Here is an 18641-nt window from a genome sequence, read left to right as displayed (position 1 = left end):
ATAATAAGGAATGAGTGTCATTTCCCTTCTGTCACAGAGCAAAGTCGCCTCCAGGTTGCTTTTACCGGTCTCTTCTCCGGCTCTTCCCAAGCTCCCAATAAGCCACTCAGTCGGGGCCGCACCTGGGCCCGTGCCAGCCGTTACCTAGTGACCTCTGACCCCTGGCGTGATTCTGGGTTCCGTGAGGGCCAGTACCCGGCCATGGAGCTAGGAAGCTGCTTTAAGACCTACGAGGACTTCAAGGAGTGTTTCAGCGCCTACAAAAAGGAGACTAGGTGCTCCTTCATTGTCAGGGACTGCATCTCCGTCCGCTTCCATAACCTCAACAACGGCACCTCTTTCCGCGAGGATATCCTGTAAGGGCGGGGCCGGAGGGTGGGAGGAGGGCTACCTGGAGGAGGAGGGCGTGCATGGGGCCATGTTGCCCATGCCTGCTGAAAAGCGAGGGAAACCTCACCGGCGTGGCCTTGGGCTACCCGCGGTGCTTGGTCCCACTCCTTCATTCACAAGCTTTTCTGGGAATTCGCAGTAACTGCATCTTGTTGTTTTCCCATTTTATTTATTTGTTTATTGAGAGCATCTCTCTCAAGCACAAAGCTTGTTGAGGAGTGAATCCAAACGCCTTGGTAATTTCCTCCATTAGTCTCCTCTTTACAAAGCAGTAATGTGCTCATTGGTTGGTTCTTTTCGTTGATTGATTTTGTAAATGATTCCTGAGCTCCAGATACAGCGGTTCTCAACCCCCTTTCTTATCCAAGGTGGTGCTCCTCAGGTGCTTTACTCTGCAGAGGTGTGCGCCAGAATTATTGGTGGTAGTTCTCTGGTGCATTTGACTCTAGGGGCTGGTGAAAGTGCCAGTGATTTTAGGGTTCAGGTGAAACAGCCTACTATAAATTTAGCTTTTAGTTTTCCTTTAAACGAAAGAACGATAAGGGTGCAGGTTTAGAATCCCAGTGCAAAAGGTAGAGGCAGGGGGATCATGAGTTTGAAGCAAATCATTTTTTTAAAAGAACAGGAAAAGGATGGTGATGGTGCACACCATTAATCCCAGCACTGGGGAGGCAGAGGCAGGCAGATTTCTGTGAATTCCAGGCCAACGTGGTCTACAGAGCAGCTTCTAGGACAATCAGAGATACACAGAGAAAACCTGTCTTGAAAAACCAAAGGGGCAAGAGAGAGAGAGAGAGACAGGGAAGCAGTCCTCCCTGACTCCCTTGTGAAAAGAAAGGCTTGTGTGGCCAGAGTTTTGCTGTGAAATCTAATCATTATATAAATCAATATGAAAGTCAGTCAATTCAAGTTTTAATTACAATATATAGCCCAACTGAGGGTCAGAGTACCCCAAAGTTTGAGACCAGTATTGAGCTCTTTGGGTAGTACTCTGCAGACTGCCATTCTGAAGTCCAGGGTCATTCTTGGGGTACACATAAGGATGAATAAGTGTCCCTAAGGAGTTACTTGGACGTGGAAACCAGTATGGATTAAAATACCAAAAATAACGATGGGGGCTGGAAGGACAGCTCGCGGTTAAGAGGACTTCCTGCTCTCGTGGAGGACTTGGGCTCAGTCCGCAGCACCCACGTGGTGGATTATTAGCACCTGTAATTCCAGTTCTAGGAGTTCCACTCCACCCTTCTGACCTCTAAGGGCTCCTGCAAGCTTACGGTACACATGCATACACTCAGGCACACACACACACACACACATTGATGATATGTCGGGTGTGGTGGTGAATGCCTTTAAGTCCCAGCCCTCGGAAGGGTGTGTTGAAGGTCAACATGGCCTAAGTAATGAGTTCCAGGGCAGCAAGTCTTTAAGCAGAAGTGTGGACGTGAACAAATATACTTTTTGTTTTGCTTTTTGCACAAGCCCTCTCTGTGTAGCCCTGAGTAGCCCCAAACTCATGGTGATTCTCATCTCAGACTCCCAAGTGCTGGGGATTGTAGACGTGATCCGCCATGTCTGACTGAGACTCTTTGTCTTTCAAACTATTTGCATAGGATTTGCATTGTGTTTGTTATTGTAACCTAGAGATGATTTAAAGAATATGGGAGGCTCTATGCCCACAGCCCACTGTGTTATGTAAGAGATTTCAACCGCTGCATGAGGTGGGATCTGCAAACCGTGCCTCTGAGTGGTAAATGTCTTCAGAAGAGATATTCAAAAGGATGAGGTCTGAAGGCAGCCTACAATACATAGTGAACTCCAAAGCAGCCTGGACTACAGGGCAAAGAAACCCTTCTCTAAAAACCAAACAAGTAAAATATAAAAGAGCTATAAAAGAAACATCGGGCATTTTTCTTTTGGTGGTGTGCACCTTTAATCCCAGCACTGGGAAAGCAAAGACAAGGTGGTCCTCTGATGGCGTCAAGGCCTGCCTGGTCTACATAGTGAGTTCTGGACCAGCCAGGGCTGCATGGAGGAACCCTGTCCCCTCTCCCCCAAGAGAGCTACAAAGAAAGAAGTAACAAATACTGGAGAAGCATACAAGGCTTCCCACTAAAATGGCTGTGTTTCCCTGGGCCGGGAATAGGAGAGCAGTGGTTAAGTAATGAGTGTCAGGCATTTAATGAGACAGACCCATGGGAGTGAAGGCCCAGATCTGTGAAGAAGATGGCATCCTGTACCAACTAGGCTGCCATGCTTGGTCAGAAGATGAGGTCAGTTGCAATCTGTCAGAAAGTGCTTCCTGCAACTGAGATGCCTGGACTCCATAGCTGCCCCACAGGCGGGTTGTCCAGCATCCAGCATCGTGGTTGTCCATGGTAGGCATTTACTGTTGAGTAAATGACTTGTCAAGTGTTAAACATGATTTAGGGAAATGGGTACTGCTCTAAAAAAAAATAATGAATTCAGGCCTTCATTTTCATCTTTAATTTTTAAAGACTCATTTTTATTTATATTTGTGTGTGTGAAGGCTGGAAGAGAACATTGGATCTCATGGAGTTACAGGCAGTTGAGAACCATCCAGTGTGTGTACTGAGCACTGAAGTCAAGTCCTCTGGAAGAGCAGCAACTGTTCTTAACTGCAGAGCCATTTCTCTAGCTCCAAGTTTTGTGGTTCTTAAGCAATGTAAATAGGGGCAAGGGAAATTGTTTAGGCAAGAAAATGTCTGTCCTGCAAGTACAGGGAACTGAGTTCACATCCCCACTTCTGCTTAAAGGCTGGGCACAGTCATGTGGCTCTGTAACCCCAGTGCCAGGTGGGCAAAGACAGGTGGTTGATTCCCAGAGCACTTTGGCTAGCTAACCTAGCTGAATCTGTGGGCTTCAGTTCAGTGAGAGGCTATCTCAGAAAACATGGTAGAACTGATCCGTTCCTTTAATCTCAGCACTCCAGAGGCAGAGACAGGCAGATCCCTATCAGCCTGGTTTACATATTACATTGCTGCAAACTAGCCTCCTGTCTCTACCGCCCATCTGCTCTGCTCTGTGATACTTGAGATGCAGAGGGAGGTCAGGGTTAGCTTCAGGTGTGAGCACTGAAGTAAGATGGCGCAGAAGAGAGACGTAGCAAGCCCAAGCACAGTGGTGGAAAGGGACACAAGTCAGAGCAGGGAGAAGGGTCAAGCTGCGCACGGTTACTGTGTGCAGTGTCAGACCAGCGTCACCTTTTCCACCTTGTGCTGCTTTAACTGCTGTGCTGGAGAAACTTTTCAATGTCACTTCTTCTCTGATTGCATCAACAAACTTGTACTTACCAATGGGCAGGCATTAGGGAGGGCATAAAATGAGGGCACTGGGCTGGGCAGCCCCTGAAGACAGTACTGACTAACAGAATTTATATGGGCCTCTTGATCCTCAGCAGAGACAAATCCCAGCACTTGGGAGGCAGATAGAGGTGGATCTCTGAGTTCAAGGCCAGCCTGGTCTACAGAGTGAGTTCCAGGACAGCTATGGAGAGAAACCCTGTCTTGAAAAATCAAAAGAAATTTCTTTTGTTTGATTTTTGAAGCAGGATCTCACCCTTATGCCAGCCTTGCCCAAAACATACAGTGATATTTTACCTGCCTTCCCCATCCTGAGATTCCAGTAAGAGCTTGTTTGGAAAAAGGGTCTCCCGAATCACCTCCCAAGGCTGAGATCAAAGCCACTAGGATGTTCAGTGTTGTTTGTTTTTGAGACAGGATCTATCTGTGTAGCTCTGGCTGCCCTGGAACTTGCTCTGTAGACAAGGCTGGCCTCAAATGCAGAGATCCATGTGCCTCTGCCTCCTGAGTGTTGGGGTTAAAGGCGTGCATCTCCACACCAGGTTCTAATTGATGATTTGGATCATGTATGGCACCCTGGCTCTCTGTAGAGCTCACTGTCGAAGGAGCTAGAGGGCAGGTGGCAGAAATGTTTTCAAGAGATAACTTAATAGATGTTCCCACAGCCAAGTATATACACTGTCTTAGTTAGGGGTCGTATTGCTGTGAAATATAAGTACATTAATATTAATACATTTTACTATTATAAGATTTACTTATTATATATAAGTAGCTGTCTTCAGATACACCAGAAGAGAACATCAGATCTTATTACAGATGGTTGTAAACTGCCATGTGTTTGCTGGAATTTGAACTCAGGACCTCTAGAAGAATAGTAAGTTCTCTTAACCACTGAGCCATCTCTCCAGCTCCCTGAATTTTTATTTATTTAAGTTATGTATATGAGTGCTCTGCTGCATGTATAGTTGCAGGTCAGAAGAGAGCATAGAGCATGTGGTTGCTGGGAAATGAACTCAGCAGCCAGTGCTCGTAACCACTGAGCCATCTCTCCAGCCCACACAGCAGCTCTTATAAAGGAGAACATAATTGGGGCTGACTTACAGTTCAGAGATTTAGCTCATTATTGTCATGGTAGGAAATATGGTGACATTCAGGCAAACATGGTAATGGAAAAGGAGCTGAAAATTCTTGAACCTCAGGCCACAGGTTGAGAACTGCCACAGTAAGCCTAGCTTTGAGCATATGAGACCTTAAAGCCCACCTCCACAGTGACACACTTTCTCCAGCAAGACCACACCTACTCCAACAAGGCCATGCCTTCTAAATTCTTATCTACTATATTCACATGAGCTTCTTTACCAAACAGAGTAAAAGTGGCATTTGATTTAAAGGAAATCATCTGAGGGCTGGAGTATGTCAGGGTAGCTAAGAGCACGTGCTGTTCTTTAAATGGACCTGGCTTCAATGCCCAGTCTGTAACTCTAGTTCCAGGGCATCTGGTACCCTCTTCTGACCTCCTTAGGCACAGGCATGCCAATGTTGCGCAGACATACATTCAAACAAAACACCCATGCACATTAAATAATTTTAAGTTTTATTTGAAACTAATAGTGCAGAGGTTATATGGATAGCAATGGCAGTTGAACTTACGGGAAGTTAGCAATTTAAGATGAGGATCAGCAGGCATAAGGGTTAGAGGTTGAGAGCTCTGGAGTCAGCTAGCCTTTGTCCTTGACCTAGGACAAGAGTTTTAACCTCCACAATGAACTTTTATCCTTTATAAAATGAGGAGGTGGTTCAACAGTTAAAAGCATTTGCTGCTCTTGCTAGAGTATTCAAATGTAGTTTTCAGCACCTTTGTCAAGCAGCTGACAATTGCCTTTATGTCCAATTCCAGGGATCTGATGTCCTCTGTAGGACTCAAAGGGCACTGCACTCAGGTGCATGGGCATCAGACACATGCACATAACTAAAACTACTTACATTTTTGTGAGTTTATTATTTTTATTTGGATCTATACTTTGCCTGAGTGTATTTCTGTGTAACATATGCAGGCAGTGCCCACAGAGGCTATAAGAGAGTGTCAGTTCCACTGGAATTAGGTACAGTTGTGAATTTCCATGTGAATGCTAAGAATTCAACCTGAGTCCTCCAGAAGACCAGCAAGTGCTCTTAATTGCTAAGCTATTGAGCCATCTTTCTCGTCCTAAAAGTAAATTTACCCCCCACCCAAAAAAAGAAAGAGGAGGTAGACTAGGGAATATAGTGAGAGTTAGGGTGCTTACCTACAGAGCATATACAAAGCCCTGGGAGACAAAACAAAACAGCGGAGGGTTTGATGAGAAGTAAGCTGTATGTAGCATCAGAACCAGTGACTGCTGAGCTGTAACTACAGTAAACCATAGAACGAACGTAGTGGGTAGGATAGAGTCTAGCGGGACTGGCGGCACAGACTGTAATCTCAGCACTTGGGAGGCTCAGGAAAGAGTACTGACATGAGTTTGAGACCAGCCTCAGCAATATAATGAGTTCAAAGGCAGCCTGGGCTATGGGGTAAGATCCTGTCTCAAAAAAGGAGGAGACGTGAGAAGGTAGGGACAATGGCTCAGTGGTGAGGTGTGTAACTTCCTTGAGCAAGGTCCTGGGTTTAATGCCAGCACCACAGGATAGTGTCATTTATGAACTGTGGGTGGCAGAACCCACATTTCCCTGGCACTCTTAAGGGACTGGGTTAAATACGCAGCACTGCAGAAAACAAAAATGAAGGGGTGGGGGGGCTTATGAGAGGGCAGCAGGCAGCCTGGGAATGTAGCCCAGTTGACTAGAATGCTTGCCTAACATGCACAAAGCTCCAGGTTCTGTCTCCAGTCCCACATTAACCAAGTTTGGTGTAAACTCCTATAAATCCAGCCCTTGGAAGGCTAACATAGGAAATTACTGTAAATTCCACGCTAGCCTGGGCTACAGTATAAGACCCAGCCTCAAAAACACTAGTAAATACATATGTATATGAAATCAATATGGTACATATAATATACAATGATATATACATGTATATGTATACATATTACACACATATATATGCATGAATGTGTCTTAGTCAGGGTTTCTATTCCTGCACAAAACATAATGACCAAGAAGCAAGTTGAGGAGAAAAGGGTTTATTCAGCTTACACTTCTACATGCTGTTCATCACCAAAAGAAGTCAGGACTGGAACTCAAGCAGGTCAGGAAGCAGGAGCTGATACAGAAGCCATGGAGGGATGTTGCTTACTGGCTTGCTTCCCCTGGCTTACACAGCTTGCTTTCTTATAAAATCCAGGTCTACCAGCCCAGGGATGGCTCCACCCACAATGGGCTGGGCCCTCCCCCCTTGATCACTAGTAGAGAAAATGTCTTACAGCTGGATCTCATGGAGGCATTTCCTCAACTGAGGCTCCTTTCTCTGTGATAACTCCAGCTTGTGTTAACACAAAACCAGCCAGTACAGAATGGCATGTTGAAATGTACTGTTTTTGTACACTAATTAGAAATATAAAATAACCCAATGAGGTTGCTTAAGAAAAGACCTAAGGAGTTGAAAGGGGTTGCAACCTCATGGGAAGATAACATTATCAACCAACCAAACCCTCCAAAACTCCCATGGAGTAAAACACCAACCTTTGTGTACACTTTGAGAGACCTATTGATCCAGTTGTATATGTAGCTGAAGATAGCAGTGTCTGACATCAATGTGAGAAGAGGCTTTTGTTCCAGAGAGGGCACATTGTCCCAATGTAGGGGAATGACAAGGCAATAGGGTGGAGAGGGGGATCAGAAAAGAGTGCACCTTTCTGAAGGCAACTGGAGGGGGAGGGGGATGGGAGCGGAACAGGGTAAAGGGATAACATTTCAAATGTAAATAGAGTATCTAATAAAAGAGAGAGAGAGAGAAAGAAATATAAAATAAAATAAAAATCTGGTATGGTGACACATGCCTTTAATAATAGTTTATCCTAGGCTACAAAATGAGATTCTATGTTTATATTTCTGTTAGGACTATAGAGATGTTGCAGTGGTTAAAAACACTCATTATCTATGCAAAAGACCCAGGTTTGATTCCCAGTACCCTTGTAGTGGCTCACAATCATCCTTGACTCCTGTTCCAGGGGATCCAGCATCTTCTGGCCTCCAGGGCACTGCATGCATGTAGTGCACAGCCATACATGCACATAGAACATACAATATAATAAAATAAGATTGAAATATATATATATATATATATATATATATATCAATTAGAAAGTTCCATTTCTTTATTTATTTGTTTGTTTTGTGCTCTGTGTATGTGGAGGTCCGAGGAAAACTCTTGGATATGTTTCTCTCCTTCCACCATGTGAATCCCAGGGATCAAAATTAAGTAGTCAGGCTTAGCAGCAAGCACTTATACCCTAAACCATCTCATTGGCTCCCTAGTTAGAAAAACTCTTAAGGGTCATTGTAGCAAATAATTTAAGAATGGAGACCAGCCGGATGTGAGGGTACATATCCTTAACTTCAGCACTAGAGAGGTGGACAAATTTCTGTGAATTCAAGGCCAGCCTGATCTATATAGAGAGCTCCAGGTAAAGCAGGGCTATACAGTGAAACCCTGTCTCAAAAACAAAGACTTTTTCAAACCCACGTTCATAAGAAATCCTTCTTGCAGGTCATGGAAGCAGTTTGTAAAGGAGAAAATATTTGGACCTTTTCCTTGACTGGCTGCCCTTTGTTAACATTCTCTCTACAGTGATTAGGGCTGTTTTGTCTTTGTTGGATTTTGTATGGTTTTGCTTTTGAGATAGAGTCTCAGTGGGTGGCTGGCCTGGAGCTCCATGTAAAACAAGCTGGACTTGAACCTGAGGGACCCTCTTCACTCTGCCTCTGAATTTGGGGATTACCAGCACCTACCACTGCACTGTGCAGGAGAGCTGGGCTGTGTTGCTGGTGAGTCTGAGGACAACTGGGCTGCATTGTAATTTACCCTGGCCTGTAATGAACTCTGTCCTGATGTTTCCAGTGAGTTGCCTTCAGCCTTCAGGTGGTTCACTTGCCTACATAAAGATACTTACCATTTTGAAAATGAAAAGAAATTTAGACATATAGATCAGGGAGCAGGACAAAGGCCAAATACATTTTCATATATCAAGACTTCTGTATTTTTTTCTCTTTAAAACCCCTATCAAGTGAGAAAATCTGTGATACTTTTTGAGTGCCCTTTACAGACAGCCTGTCCCAGCCCCTCTGTTTGAGAGTTCATGTCCTTCAGAGTTCAACGTCTGTCCATTGCTCTTCAGTTCAGTCACTGCCCTTTTCCGACATGCTCACTGAAGTACATGTTCCAGGTTCTTTGCTAGGAAACTTAGACATAAGTCACTTAATTCTTATACCATCTTTTATTTTTAAGATCTATTTATCTTATGTATAATAGTACACTGTAGCTGTCTCAGACACACCAGAAGAGGGCATCAGATCCCATTACAGATAGTTGTGAGACACTATGTGGTTGCTAGAATTTGAACTCAGGACCCCTGGAAGAGCAGTCAGTGCTCTTAACCACTGAGCCAACTCTCCAGCCCCCGTCACTTAATTCTTAACACACTAACACATGTATTATGCTTTCTTGCCAGGTCCTGCACCGTTTCCTTAACATCAATGGTAGTATGTAGCTGATGAATCAGTTAATGAACAGATTAACACATTGCAGATAAAACCATGCAAACTGAAATTGCACACACACAGCTCTCAAAGGCTGAAGGATTGGTGGAACCCTTGAAAGTAAACCCTTCATAAACCCTTGATAGTCTTCTGAAGTGGTAAATGGAGGCAGGAAACCAAGAAGGCAGAGGTTCCAGGAGTTATACCCTAGGAAGCTTGAGAAAGACCAGGACAGTAATTGAGGAATAGCATAGACTTTGGGGAGTTGTGCGCAGAGAAACAAAACAAAGTTGAGCCAGATGGTAAAGACACACACCTTTAATCCCAGCACTCAGGAGACAGAGGTACGTGGATCTCTGAGTTTGAGACCAGCCTGGTCTACAGAGTGAGTTCCAGAACAGCCAGGTCTATACACAAAAAGAAACCCTATCTGGAAAAAAAAAAAAAACAAACAACAAAAGTTAGTTTTAGGTTTTGTGTTTGTTTGACTTGTTTTTTTAAATATGTATGTGAGTTCCTTACGCCTGTGCATGTGCTGAAGCCAGAAGGCTCCCTTGGGCCCCTCCGAGCAGGAGTTTACAGTACTTGGGTACGGGGATCTGAACTGTACCCCTCATAACTAAGCCTCAGGTGCACTGAACCCCGTTTGGTGTCTGTTGTTATGATAGACACTGCGACCAAAGCACCTCGGGGAGGAGAGTTTGTCTGACCTGCGGCTGTGTGCTTATCAGTGTACTGTTGGAGGACCTCAGGGCAGGAGGTCAGGGGGGACCTGGAGGACGGAGCTGATAGAGTCCTGCCTCTCGTAGCCTGATCAGTCTGCTTTCTTCCACCATCCAGGATCACCTGCTCAGGGGTGGCACCACCCACAGGTGATGGGGCCTTTTCATGTCAATCATTAATCAAGAAGATTTAGCCTAGGCTTGCGCCTGCAGTCCAATCTTATGGAGGTATTGTCTAAATTAAGAGCCTCTCTCCTGTGTGGAGGCTCACTCCTTTAACCCAGCATTTAGGAAACAGAGGCAGGTGGATCTTTGAGTTTGAGGCCAGCTTGATCTCTATGGCAAGTTCTAGGACAGGGAGGGCTACTTTGAGAGACTGTCTCCACAAAGAAAAAGAAATTCCTCTTTCTAGATATGTCTGGGTTTGAGTTTACAGGTCTCTTGCCCTACTCTACTTCTTTTGAGGTATTCCTACCTACCCCTGGCTAGCTGTGTTGTCCTGCTTGGCTTTGAATTTCCAAGGCTTTTCCTGCCTCTGCCTGCAGGGGGCTGAGATTACAAATTTGCCACCCAGCTCTGTCTGTCTGAGAGACAGGGTCTCACCCACAGCCCTCCAACTCCATTTCTCCTCTTGCTTCACATTCACACATTACAGGCATGCACCACTGTGCCTTGTAATCATGTGTGTGTGTGTGTGTGTGTGTGTGTGTGTGTGTGTGTGTGTGTACAGGTACACTTACACTGAATGTGATGCTTGCTTAAGTGTGGAGGTTGATCCTCTCCACTGTTTTGGATTGGATTGGTTTGTGACAGTATCTCTTACTAAACAGTAAGTTCAGTGATTTGGCTAGACTCACCGGACAGCAAGGCCCCAGGGATCCTCCTGTCTCCAGCTCTGCAGATCTCTGCAGCACTGGAATTATAGCTACACACAGCTATTCCCAATAGTTTCATTGTTGTTTTGGTTGGTTGTTTTTTGTTTGTTTGTTTGTTTTTTTCATTTTGTTTTGTTTTGTTTTGGGGTTTTATTTTATTTTATTATTATTATATACTATACACTGTAGCTGTGGTCAGATCCACCACAAGAGGGCATCAGATCTCATTACAGATGATTGTGAGCCACCATGTGGTTGCTGGGATTTGAACTCAAGACCAGAAGAACAGCCAGTGCTCTTAACCGCTGAGCCATCTCTCCAGCCCCTTTCATTTTTGTTTTGTTTCTTTATGAATGTTAGGGACTAAACATATGTCCTCACACTTGCTTAGCAAGCACTTTACTGACTGAGCCATCTCCCTAGCCCCTTTAGTCCCGATTTAAATAATATGTGTGTGTGTGTGTGTGTGTGTATGAGTAATTTTTTCATGTATGTATATGTACCATGTGTGCATGTATGTGTACACAGCATCTGTGTGCCTGGTGCTCAAGGAGGTCAGAGAGGGCATCATCAGATCCCCTGGTACTGGAGTTAGTAATTATTATGGGTGCTGGGAACTGAACCTAGGTCCTCTGCAAGATCTACGACTGCTCTAAACTCCTGAGCCACCTGTTGTAGAATTTATTTAATTCCAATTCAGGGGTTTATTAGTATTAGCATTAGAATAGAAGCAGCCTCAGGCTAACCCCCCTACAGCTACCTCTCAAGCCCCACCCTGTAGTCTATAATTTTAAGGTAAACTTTGACTCAGATCTTTTTTCCTATTAATTTCCATAAGATATTTTCGCAGGAGTTTTTGTTGTCGTTTTGAGTTTGTGTTGAGAGAGGGAATTGGACTGTTTATTTTATGTACTACGCTCTGAATTCATGACAGTCCTCTTGCTTCAGCCTCCTGAGTACTGGAAATAGTTATGTGCTACTACACCCAGTTTATTGGATCCTTTAGTCCTCAGTTAACTAATAACTCACTTAAAATTGCTTATGAATTGCTGCTGCCTGCAGAATGAGCCTGCAGTGTGACTGTCTCTGCTCGGCTCCTTGCATCCTCCATTCTACACCCTCAAGCCTGACATATTCTGTCCCGCTCCCCACAGGACACAAATGCAGAAGTCACATCCAAAAGAGAAACCCTTCCTAGCTTTCCTGTTGTAGCTCTTTCTCCACAATAGGACAAGTGTCCAGGCCGAGTCCTCACATTACCTTAATGGCTCAATCGGCTGTTGCTGCTCTAAGCAAGCAGTTGTGTTGTGGAGAAACAGCAGCCTGGACAGAACTGGCTTTGTTTGGCAGGGAGACGGGAAGAGGTCGAGTTGACAAGCAGCAGTTTTGAATTAGATGAAATGATGATTGTCCCCTCTGTGTCAGGAGGTGGGCAGGCTCCAGGATGCCCCGTACATCAAAACCATTGGATGCTCAAGCCTCTTACATAGCACGGCGTAGTTCTTACACATACCCTACACATAACCGCCTCCATGAACTGCAGATATGTCATTAAAGTTCATTGGTTAGTGTTAGTGACAAGGGAAATGTCTGTATATTTTCAGAACAAGCACAAATTGTTGGGTTTTTTGTTTGTTTTCTCATTTTTGGTTGTATTCGGGGTTAAACCTAGGGCTTCACACAATCAAGGTAAGGAGGGTTTTACCACTGAGTTACAGCCCCAGACTATTTTTTGTTTGTTTTTGAGAAAAGATCTTGCTTTCTAGTCTAGACTAGCCCACAATTCTCTATGTAGCCCAGGCGTTAGTCTTTTTTTTTTTTTAAGATGTATTTGTTTTATGTATATGAGAACACTGTCACTATCTTCAGACTCACCAGAAGAGGGCATCAGATCCCATTACAGATGGTTGTGAGCCACCATGTGGTTGCTGGGATTTGAACTCAGGATCTTTGGAAGAGCAGTTCGTGCTCTTAACCACTTGAGCCATCTCTCCAGCCCACATGTGTTAGTCTTTCTTCAGTTTCCAAGTGCTGGGGTCACAGGCACAATCCTCCATCCCCACCTTAACTCGGTGAGATTTTAGGTGTCAGTGTGCTTATAGTATTGTAGAGGGTAGGGCATGCGTCTGTATAAATCAGAGGACAACTTTGTGAAGTCTCTCCTCAACACCTTTACCTGAGCCATCTCTAGCTCTTGATTAGAGATCTATAAGGGGGGTTGTTGAACCTAACCAATGTGTAAAGGTCAAATGAGGGAAAAAACGGAACTCAGAGATAATTTTTTTAAAGAAAATGGGCAAATTAATGGCTAACTAGTTAGACTATAGACAAGCAAACTTGGTTCAAATCTCAGATGTGCTGGTATTGGCTGGAAGAGTAAATCCTAGATTCTTATACTCCTTATAGAGCCTCCTTATAGAAAACTCCCTCCCTCTGTAAAATAAGAACAAACTAGAATTCTTGCTGGTGTGAGCTGAGACGTCGGGATCTTTCACTGTGTAGCAACGGTGGGGCAGCATCTAAAGACTTGTGCACATAGTAGACACAGACTGGAGTCAGGCTGGTGGCAGAATAGCAGCCTCCCTGTGCAAAGCTCTAGGTTTGCTTCCTAGCATAATGAGAAAGGAAGAGAGAAAGATGCTGGGCAGGGTGGTCGTGCCTGGAATCCCAGCACTTGGCAGGCAAAGGCAGGTAGAAGGCCATGAAGTGAAGCCCTGTCCCCACCCACTAAAAAAAAAAAAGAATTAAGGAAAGGAGGGAAATTGGATGAAGAATGAGAAAAATTAAAAGAATGCCCAAAATTCCAGCCCCGCTGGGAAGTAGAATCAGGAATAGTAAAAAGAGCTTTGTGTTGTGTTGGCAGTGGCTCCCGAAACTGTCACTAGATACACAGCAAGTCAATATAATCAGATGACTAGAATTGGGCTAATATGTTGAGGGTAAGGCCTTCTAGAAAAGATGATGGCTCCATGTATCCTAAATGATGAACGTACTTCGAGATGAAGAGTGGGAGGATCATTCAAACAAAGGTACAAACAGAAGCCACTTCCAGAAGACACTTTATAATGGGCACAGGAAGCCGTGGGCAGTTCATTGTTCTAAGACAGAAGGGTGGGTCCTCACTTGCTGGCCTGGACTACTCTGGACTCCAAGTCCTTCCTGACCAAAACTAGAGATGGCACCACCTCTGTACTGTGTCCATAACACACACATATGTTCTCAGCCCCAGGCCCCTCCACCCTGTTACCACAAGACTGACATATCCTGTTTTCCTAAACTTGCCCCATAGGGTGGGCAAACTGGACCAGCTGGATAAGTGTTTGGAAAAGAGTAGGCAGAGCTCCCAGGCTGCCAGGGCAGGCCAGGGGCTGAGATTTCTTTTCCCCTCTCCCTTGGCTTTTCAGCTGGGCCACTCCCTGAGGAGGCGGGGGTGTGACCCATCCCTCCAGCTGGTAGCCTGTGACTCATTTATCTACTATATCACTGATAAGCATCTGCTAAAAGAGCAGCACTGTGTCAGGCCGTAGGAACACTGAGGACTGGGTTAGTCTTGGCACTTGAGACATCCCCACTAAATGTTGCTGGGCATGGGAACTGCAAAAGCAGCTGCTTTGGCTCTAGCATAAACAAAAGCCAAGACAGGCTCTGGGCTAGATGTTTTAGTTGTGGTTCATTTAGTCTTGCAATAACCCTAATGAGCTTGTCTCGATTTATAATGGGCATACTGTATCCACAGAGGTGAAATGACTTGTTCAAGATTAAACAGCTTCCCAGGGGAAACCTGGATTTAAAAGACTCAACTTGGCCCGCAGTGTTCCCCCATTTCACCTCTGCTTGTATTGATATCTAAGGTCTGTAAGACCTTTTAATTGAATACAGAAAATCAGATTCAAGAGTACTGTATCTTGAGGTCATTCATAAAGGCTGATGGGAAGGGAGAACCCTTCTCATTGGGTCTTGAGCCCGGGAGGTGAATGGAATAAGAGAAAGAGCAGATAAGTTGATGACCATCCCCTTGAAATCACACTGTCCATCCAGAGTGCTGAAGCTCCAGGGTGTTCTTTCTTAGATGTCCCCTCTCCATCACAGACCGAAACACAGACAGAGCAGGATGTAGACATTTCTCTCTACAGGAACAATCAGAAATGTCCTTTCCTACAAGTAAGTCCAGGCACATGTTGTCCCCAGAGGACTCTGAAGAGCTCAGTGGGCAGTCCTGGTCCTCAGCATGTCGCTGTGGAGGAGCTTGTGGCAGCAGTGTCCTGAATGAAAGAAAAGGCCTTGCTGCATAGCCTGAGAGTCGGCCTACAGCTTCTGCACTCTTGCCATGGCCTCCCGGGAGCTCGGACTAGATTATAGCACAGCTAGGATCCGCTGAAGAGACTAGCTGAGCACTCCACTGCTGTTGGCAGCTTCCCCTTACACCCTGCGTCAGAGTGGGGGTCACTGGCCACAAATGGCAACAGACAGAATGGCAGAAATGAGGCCTTTAGGCCAGGTGTGGTAAGTAGCTTGTTCACTTCTGTAGCCCCAGCTCATGGGGGGCTGAGCCAGGAAGGTTGCAGCAAGTTCAAGGCCAGCTGGGACCACATCATGAGTTTCATGATGTCCCCAAGCTAAAATAAAATAAAATAAAAATAATAATAACAAACAAACAGATAAGCTGGCCTTAGAACTCTGTGGAAGAAAGTAGGGGGTGATGTAATAGAGACAGTCTTGAAGGAGGGAGCCGAAAGTGTGACTAGAGAGTTGCTGCACGTTCTTCTCCCTCACATTCTAGAAGACTTTGTAGTCTCTAGGAAATGTATTGGTCAATATAAATGGCTACGAGGTCTTAAGAGAGGGGCAACCAGCACCTTTCTCACTGTCACCTCTACCTTCCCTAGATATGTGCAGGTGAAATTTGTCTGTATTCGGACGCAGTCAAACAGGAAGAAAGCACGGAAGGTGGACAGGTGTCCAGCGTACCTGCTCCTGCAGTACAACGAGAGACTAGATAGACTGTTTATCAGTGAACTGAACACCCAGCACATACATGCTGATCCTAATGCTGCTGGAGGAGTCCCTACTAGCAAACCTCAGAAGGCAATATATCTGCAAGAACTCCAGCCAGTGCAGCTCAGCAACAAGAAGGACCTTGATAAAGCAGAGAAGCCCCAAGTAGAGCCATCTTTTTGCCTAGATAAGATACACAAGCCCTCAAATCCAGAGGAGGAGGGCATCAGTCCTTCTGATATGGCTAAGATAGCAAAAGTGATGAAGAACTTCCTCGCTGTGGACGAGGGTTCAATGGCCTCCTTCAGTGTAGGTACCAGCCAAGACCTAGACCGACTCAGCTTCCAGAGCAGCAAGATGAGTGACCTGTTCACCCGGTTCCCAGAGACTCTCTTGTTGCACCGGGTGGAAAACAGCCAGGGCCATATTCTATATGCTTTCTTGGTGGAGAACAAGGAGCGAGAGAGTCGAGTGGTGCACTTCGCTGTGCTCAAGGCTGAGACAGCTCCTTCTGTGGCCAAGATGCTCAATATCTTTACAGAATTCAACTCTGATTGGCCGAAGGTCAAGGTGGTTTTTGTGGACCCTTCATTCCCTCACCGAGCTATTCTACAGGAGATCTTCCCCACTGCCCGCACCCTCCTCTCTATCTACCACACAACTCGTCTCTTGGAGAAGAAGTTACATCAGAGTTCAGCAAATGCATCTTTTAAAAGGCTCATGAAAGAAGCTCTGCGGGAGGCTGTGTTTGTCTCTTCTGATGCAAGCCTAAAAAATCTCTGTGTGATGTCCCAAGCCCTACTGGATGAGGAACTCTTCAGTTTCCTCCAGGCCCACTGGTTCTCCTGTGAACTGCTGTGGTACATGCATGTGAGGAAGGGCCTGCATGCATGTAACACCTACATGGACAGTCTGGACATAGTCACCAGCAAGGTGTCAAGCCTCTTCCGAGAGCAGCGGTCTCTGCTGGACTGCATCCTTCACTTTGTGGATTATATAGATTTCTTTAATACCAAAGGTCTGAAGAGCTTGCCCACAAATTCTCACAAGTTAAAGAGAACTCGGCTCCCAAGCACGCTTCCAAGGCCCAAAAAGCCTTTTAGAATTTGTGGAGGGAGCACCACCAGGCTTCCTGTGGAAGAGGTAGAAGAGACCAAGCCAGACTCAGCGCAGTCGAAGTTGCCACAGCCCCAGGGTGGCATGCTGGACATCTTGCACCAGAGCGGCTCTGAACTAGCCTACAAGTTGTGTCATAATGAGTGGCAGGTGGTACAGAATTCCACCCACCTGGTAGAGGAGGCTGGCTCCTCGGTGGCTGTTCAGCTGCTGGAGAACTCACAGCAGGTGAGCAAAGACGGCTGCAGCTGCAGCTGCTCCTTTCAGCAGTGCTACCACCTGCCGTGCCGCCACATTTTGGCTCTGTTGCATACTAGCCAGCAGCCAGTAGGGGAAGCCATGGTGTGCTGCCGGTGGCAGAAGAAATACCAGCACCTCCTTGACCCCAATGGGGAGCTGCAAGACCGCGGCATAATCCCAAACACAGATCAGCCTGAAAAACAAAGTCAGAACCACATGATTCGGGACCTAAGCAGGGAGCTGGCAAACCTGCTGATGCAAACCGAGGGACCAGAGCTGGAGGAGCGCTGCTCCACCCTGCGCAAGATTGTGGACATCTGGGCGGACCCCTATCAGCTGCCTGAGTCCAGTCAGCAGCCAGTTGACTTCAGAGATGTGGGCTGCCTCCCTTTCCTCTGGGGAAAGCTAGAGGAAGGAGACAGCCCCCCTCTTGCTGAAGCCATGGTTCACAATTGAAGTTTTTGTACTGTGAACTTCATCTCAAAACCACCTCGGGACAGCTCAAAATGGCGGGTCAGGCTGGAGGTCAGTATTTTTATCAGTGTCTTCCTAGGTAAAGGCTAAGAAGATCCTAAAACTGGGGGAGAGAGGGACTCCACTGTGACAATCCTTTAACCTGCCCCATTTTAGCCCTACCTTTGGCGTTCTATAAACACCTCATTCATTGTTCCAAGCCAAAGCTATTCCATACTGAAAGGTCATGCTCCGTTCTTCCCAGCCTACAGAGGTGAGCCCTTGCCCAGGTGAGGATAAAACATGGGCCTGGAAAGAAGCTTTGTTCTCAGACAGAGGGGAGGAGGGTAACCTTGATTGTCCACTGTTGCTGCTCTTTTAAAATACCTGTTATGTATTTTTATTCACACTAATAAAGTCGGTTTTTGTTTTTGTTTCACTTTTGTGTTTTTTGAGACAGGGCCTCATGTAGGCCTGGCTAGGGCTAGCAACCTCAAATGTTCTCATATTGAAGGAAATGAGTACAGTCCAATGGGGTATGGTGCTTGACATTCAGAGGCTTAATAATGTAGCACCACTTACTCTGCCCTCTTCTTACCAACTAAGCCTGCAACACAGAAATTAGGTTGTCTTGTTCATTCTCTTCAGGAAAGGGACTTGTGGACCAGGCGGGAAGAGAGACCTAAATTCTAGATTTTACCGAAAGACATTTGCTGGGATGCTGTGGACAAATTACTAATTTAAATTGTTTAATTTTCGAGAGAGGTCTGGCCTGGAACCTGTAGTCCAGGGGCTTCTGCATCCCCAGTGCTTGGGATGAAATAGTCTGACGCCACAGCCAGCTGTTTTAAGAC

The 18641-nt window shown here is 45.7% G+C and overlaps 1 protein-coding gene across 1 annotated transcript; it reads left to right on the top strand.

The window, feature by feature from the left end:
• Positions 1 to 186: 186 nt before the first annotated feature.
• Positions 187 to 18087, top strand: ZSWIM3 (zinc finger SWIM-type containing 3). Its single transcript, XM_080925710.1, has 2 exons — positions 187 to 356; positions 15870 to 18087. Exons 1-2 carry the CDS (start codon positions 202 to 204, stop codon positions 17788 to 17790), a joined length of 2076 nt encoding a protein of 691 aa, XP_080781836.1. The 5' UTR covers positions 187 to 201; the 3' UTR covers positions 17791 to 18087.
• Positions 18088 to 18641: the final 554 nt, after the last annotated feature.

This window comes from Micromys minutus (assembly GCF_963924665.1).
Source record: "Micromys minutus genome assembly, chromosome: 11".
In the NCBI taxonomy this organism is placed as follows: domain Eukaryota; kingdom Metazoa; phylum Chordata; class Mammalia; order Rodentia; family Muridae; genus Micromys; species Micromys minutus.
The sequence above is the reverse complement of the archived record's forward strand: the minus strand, read 5'-3'. Positions and strand labels throughout refer to the sequence as shown.

Bases quoted from the DNA above. Each gene is read 5' to 3' on its own strand.
- ZSWIM3 (XM_080925710.1), top strand. From the start codon at position 202: ATGGAGCTAGGAAGCTGCTTTAAGACCTACGAGGACTTCAAGGAGTGT. The intron at 357-15,869 runs GTAAGGGCGGGG...TACCTTCCCTAG, and splicing joins TCTTTCCGCGAGGATATCCT to ATATGTGCAGGTGAAATTTG.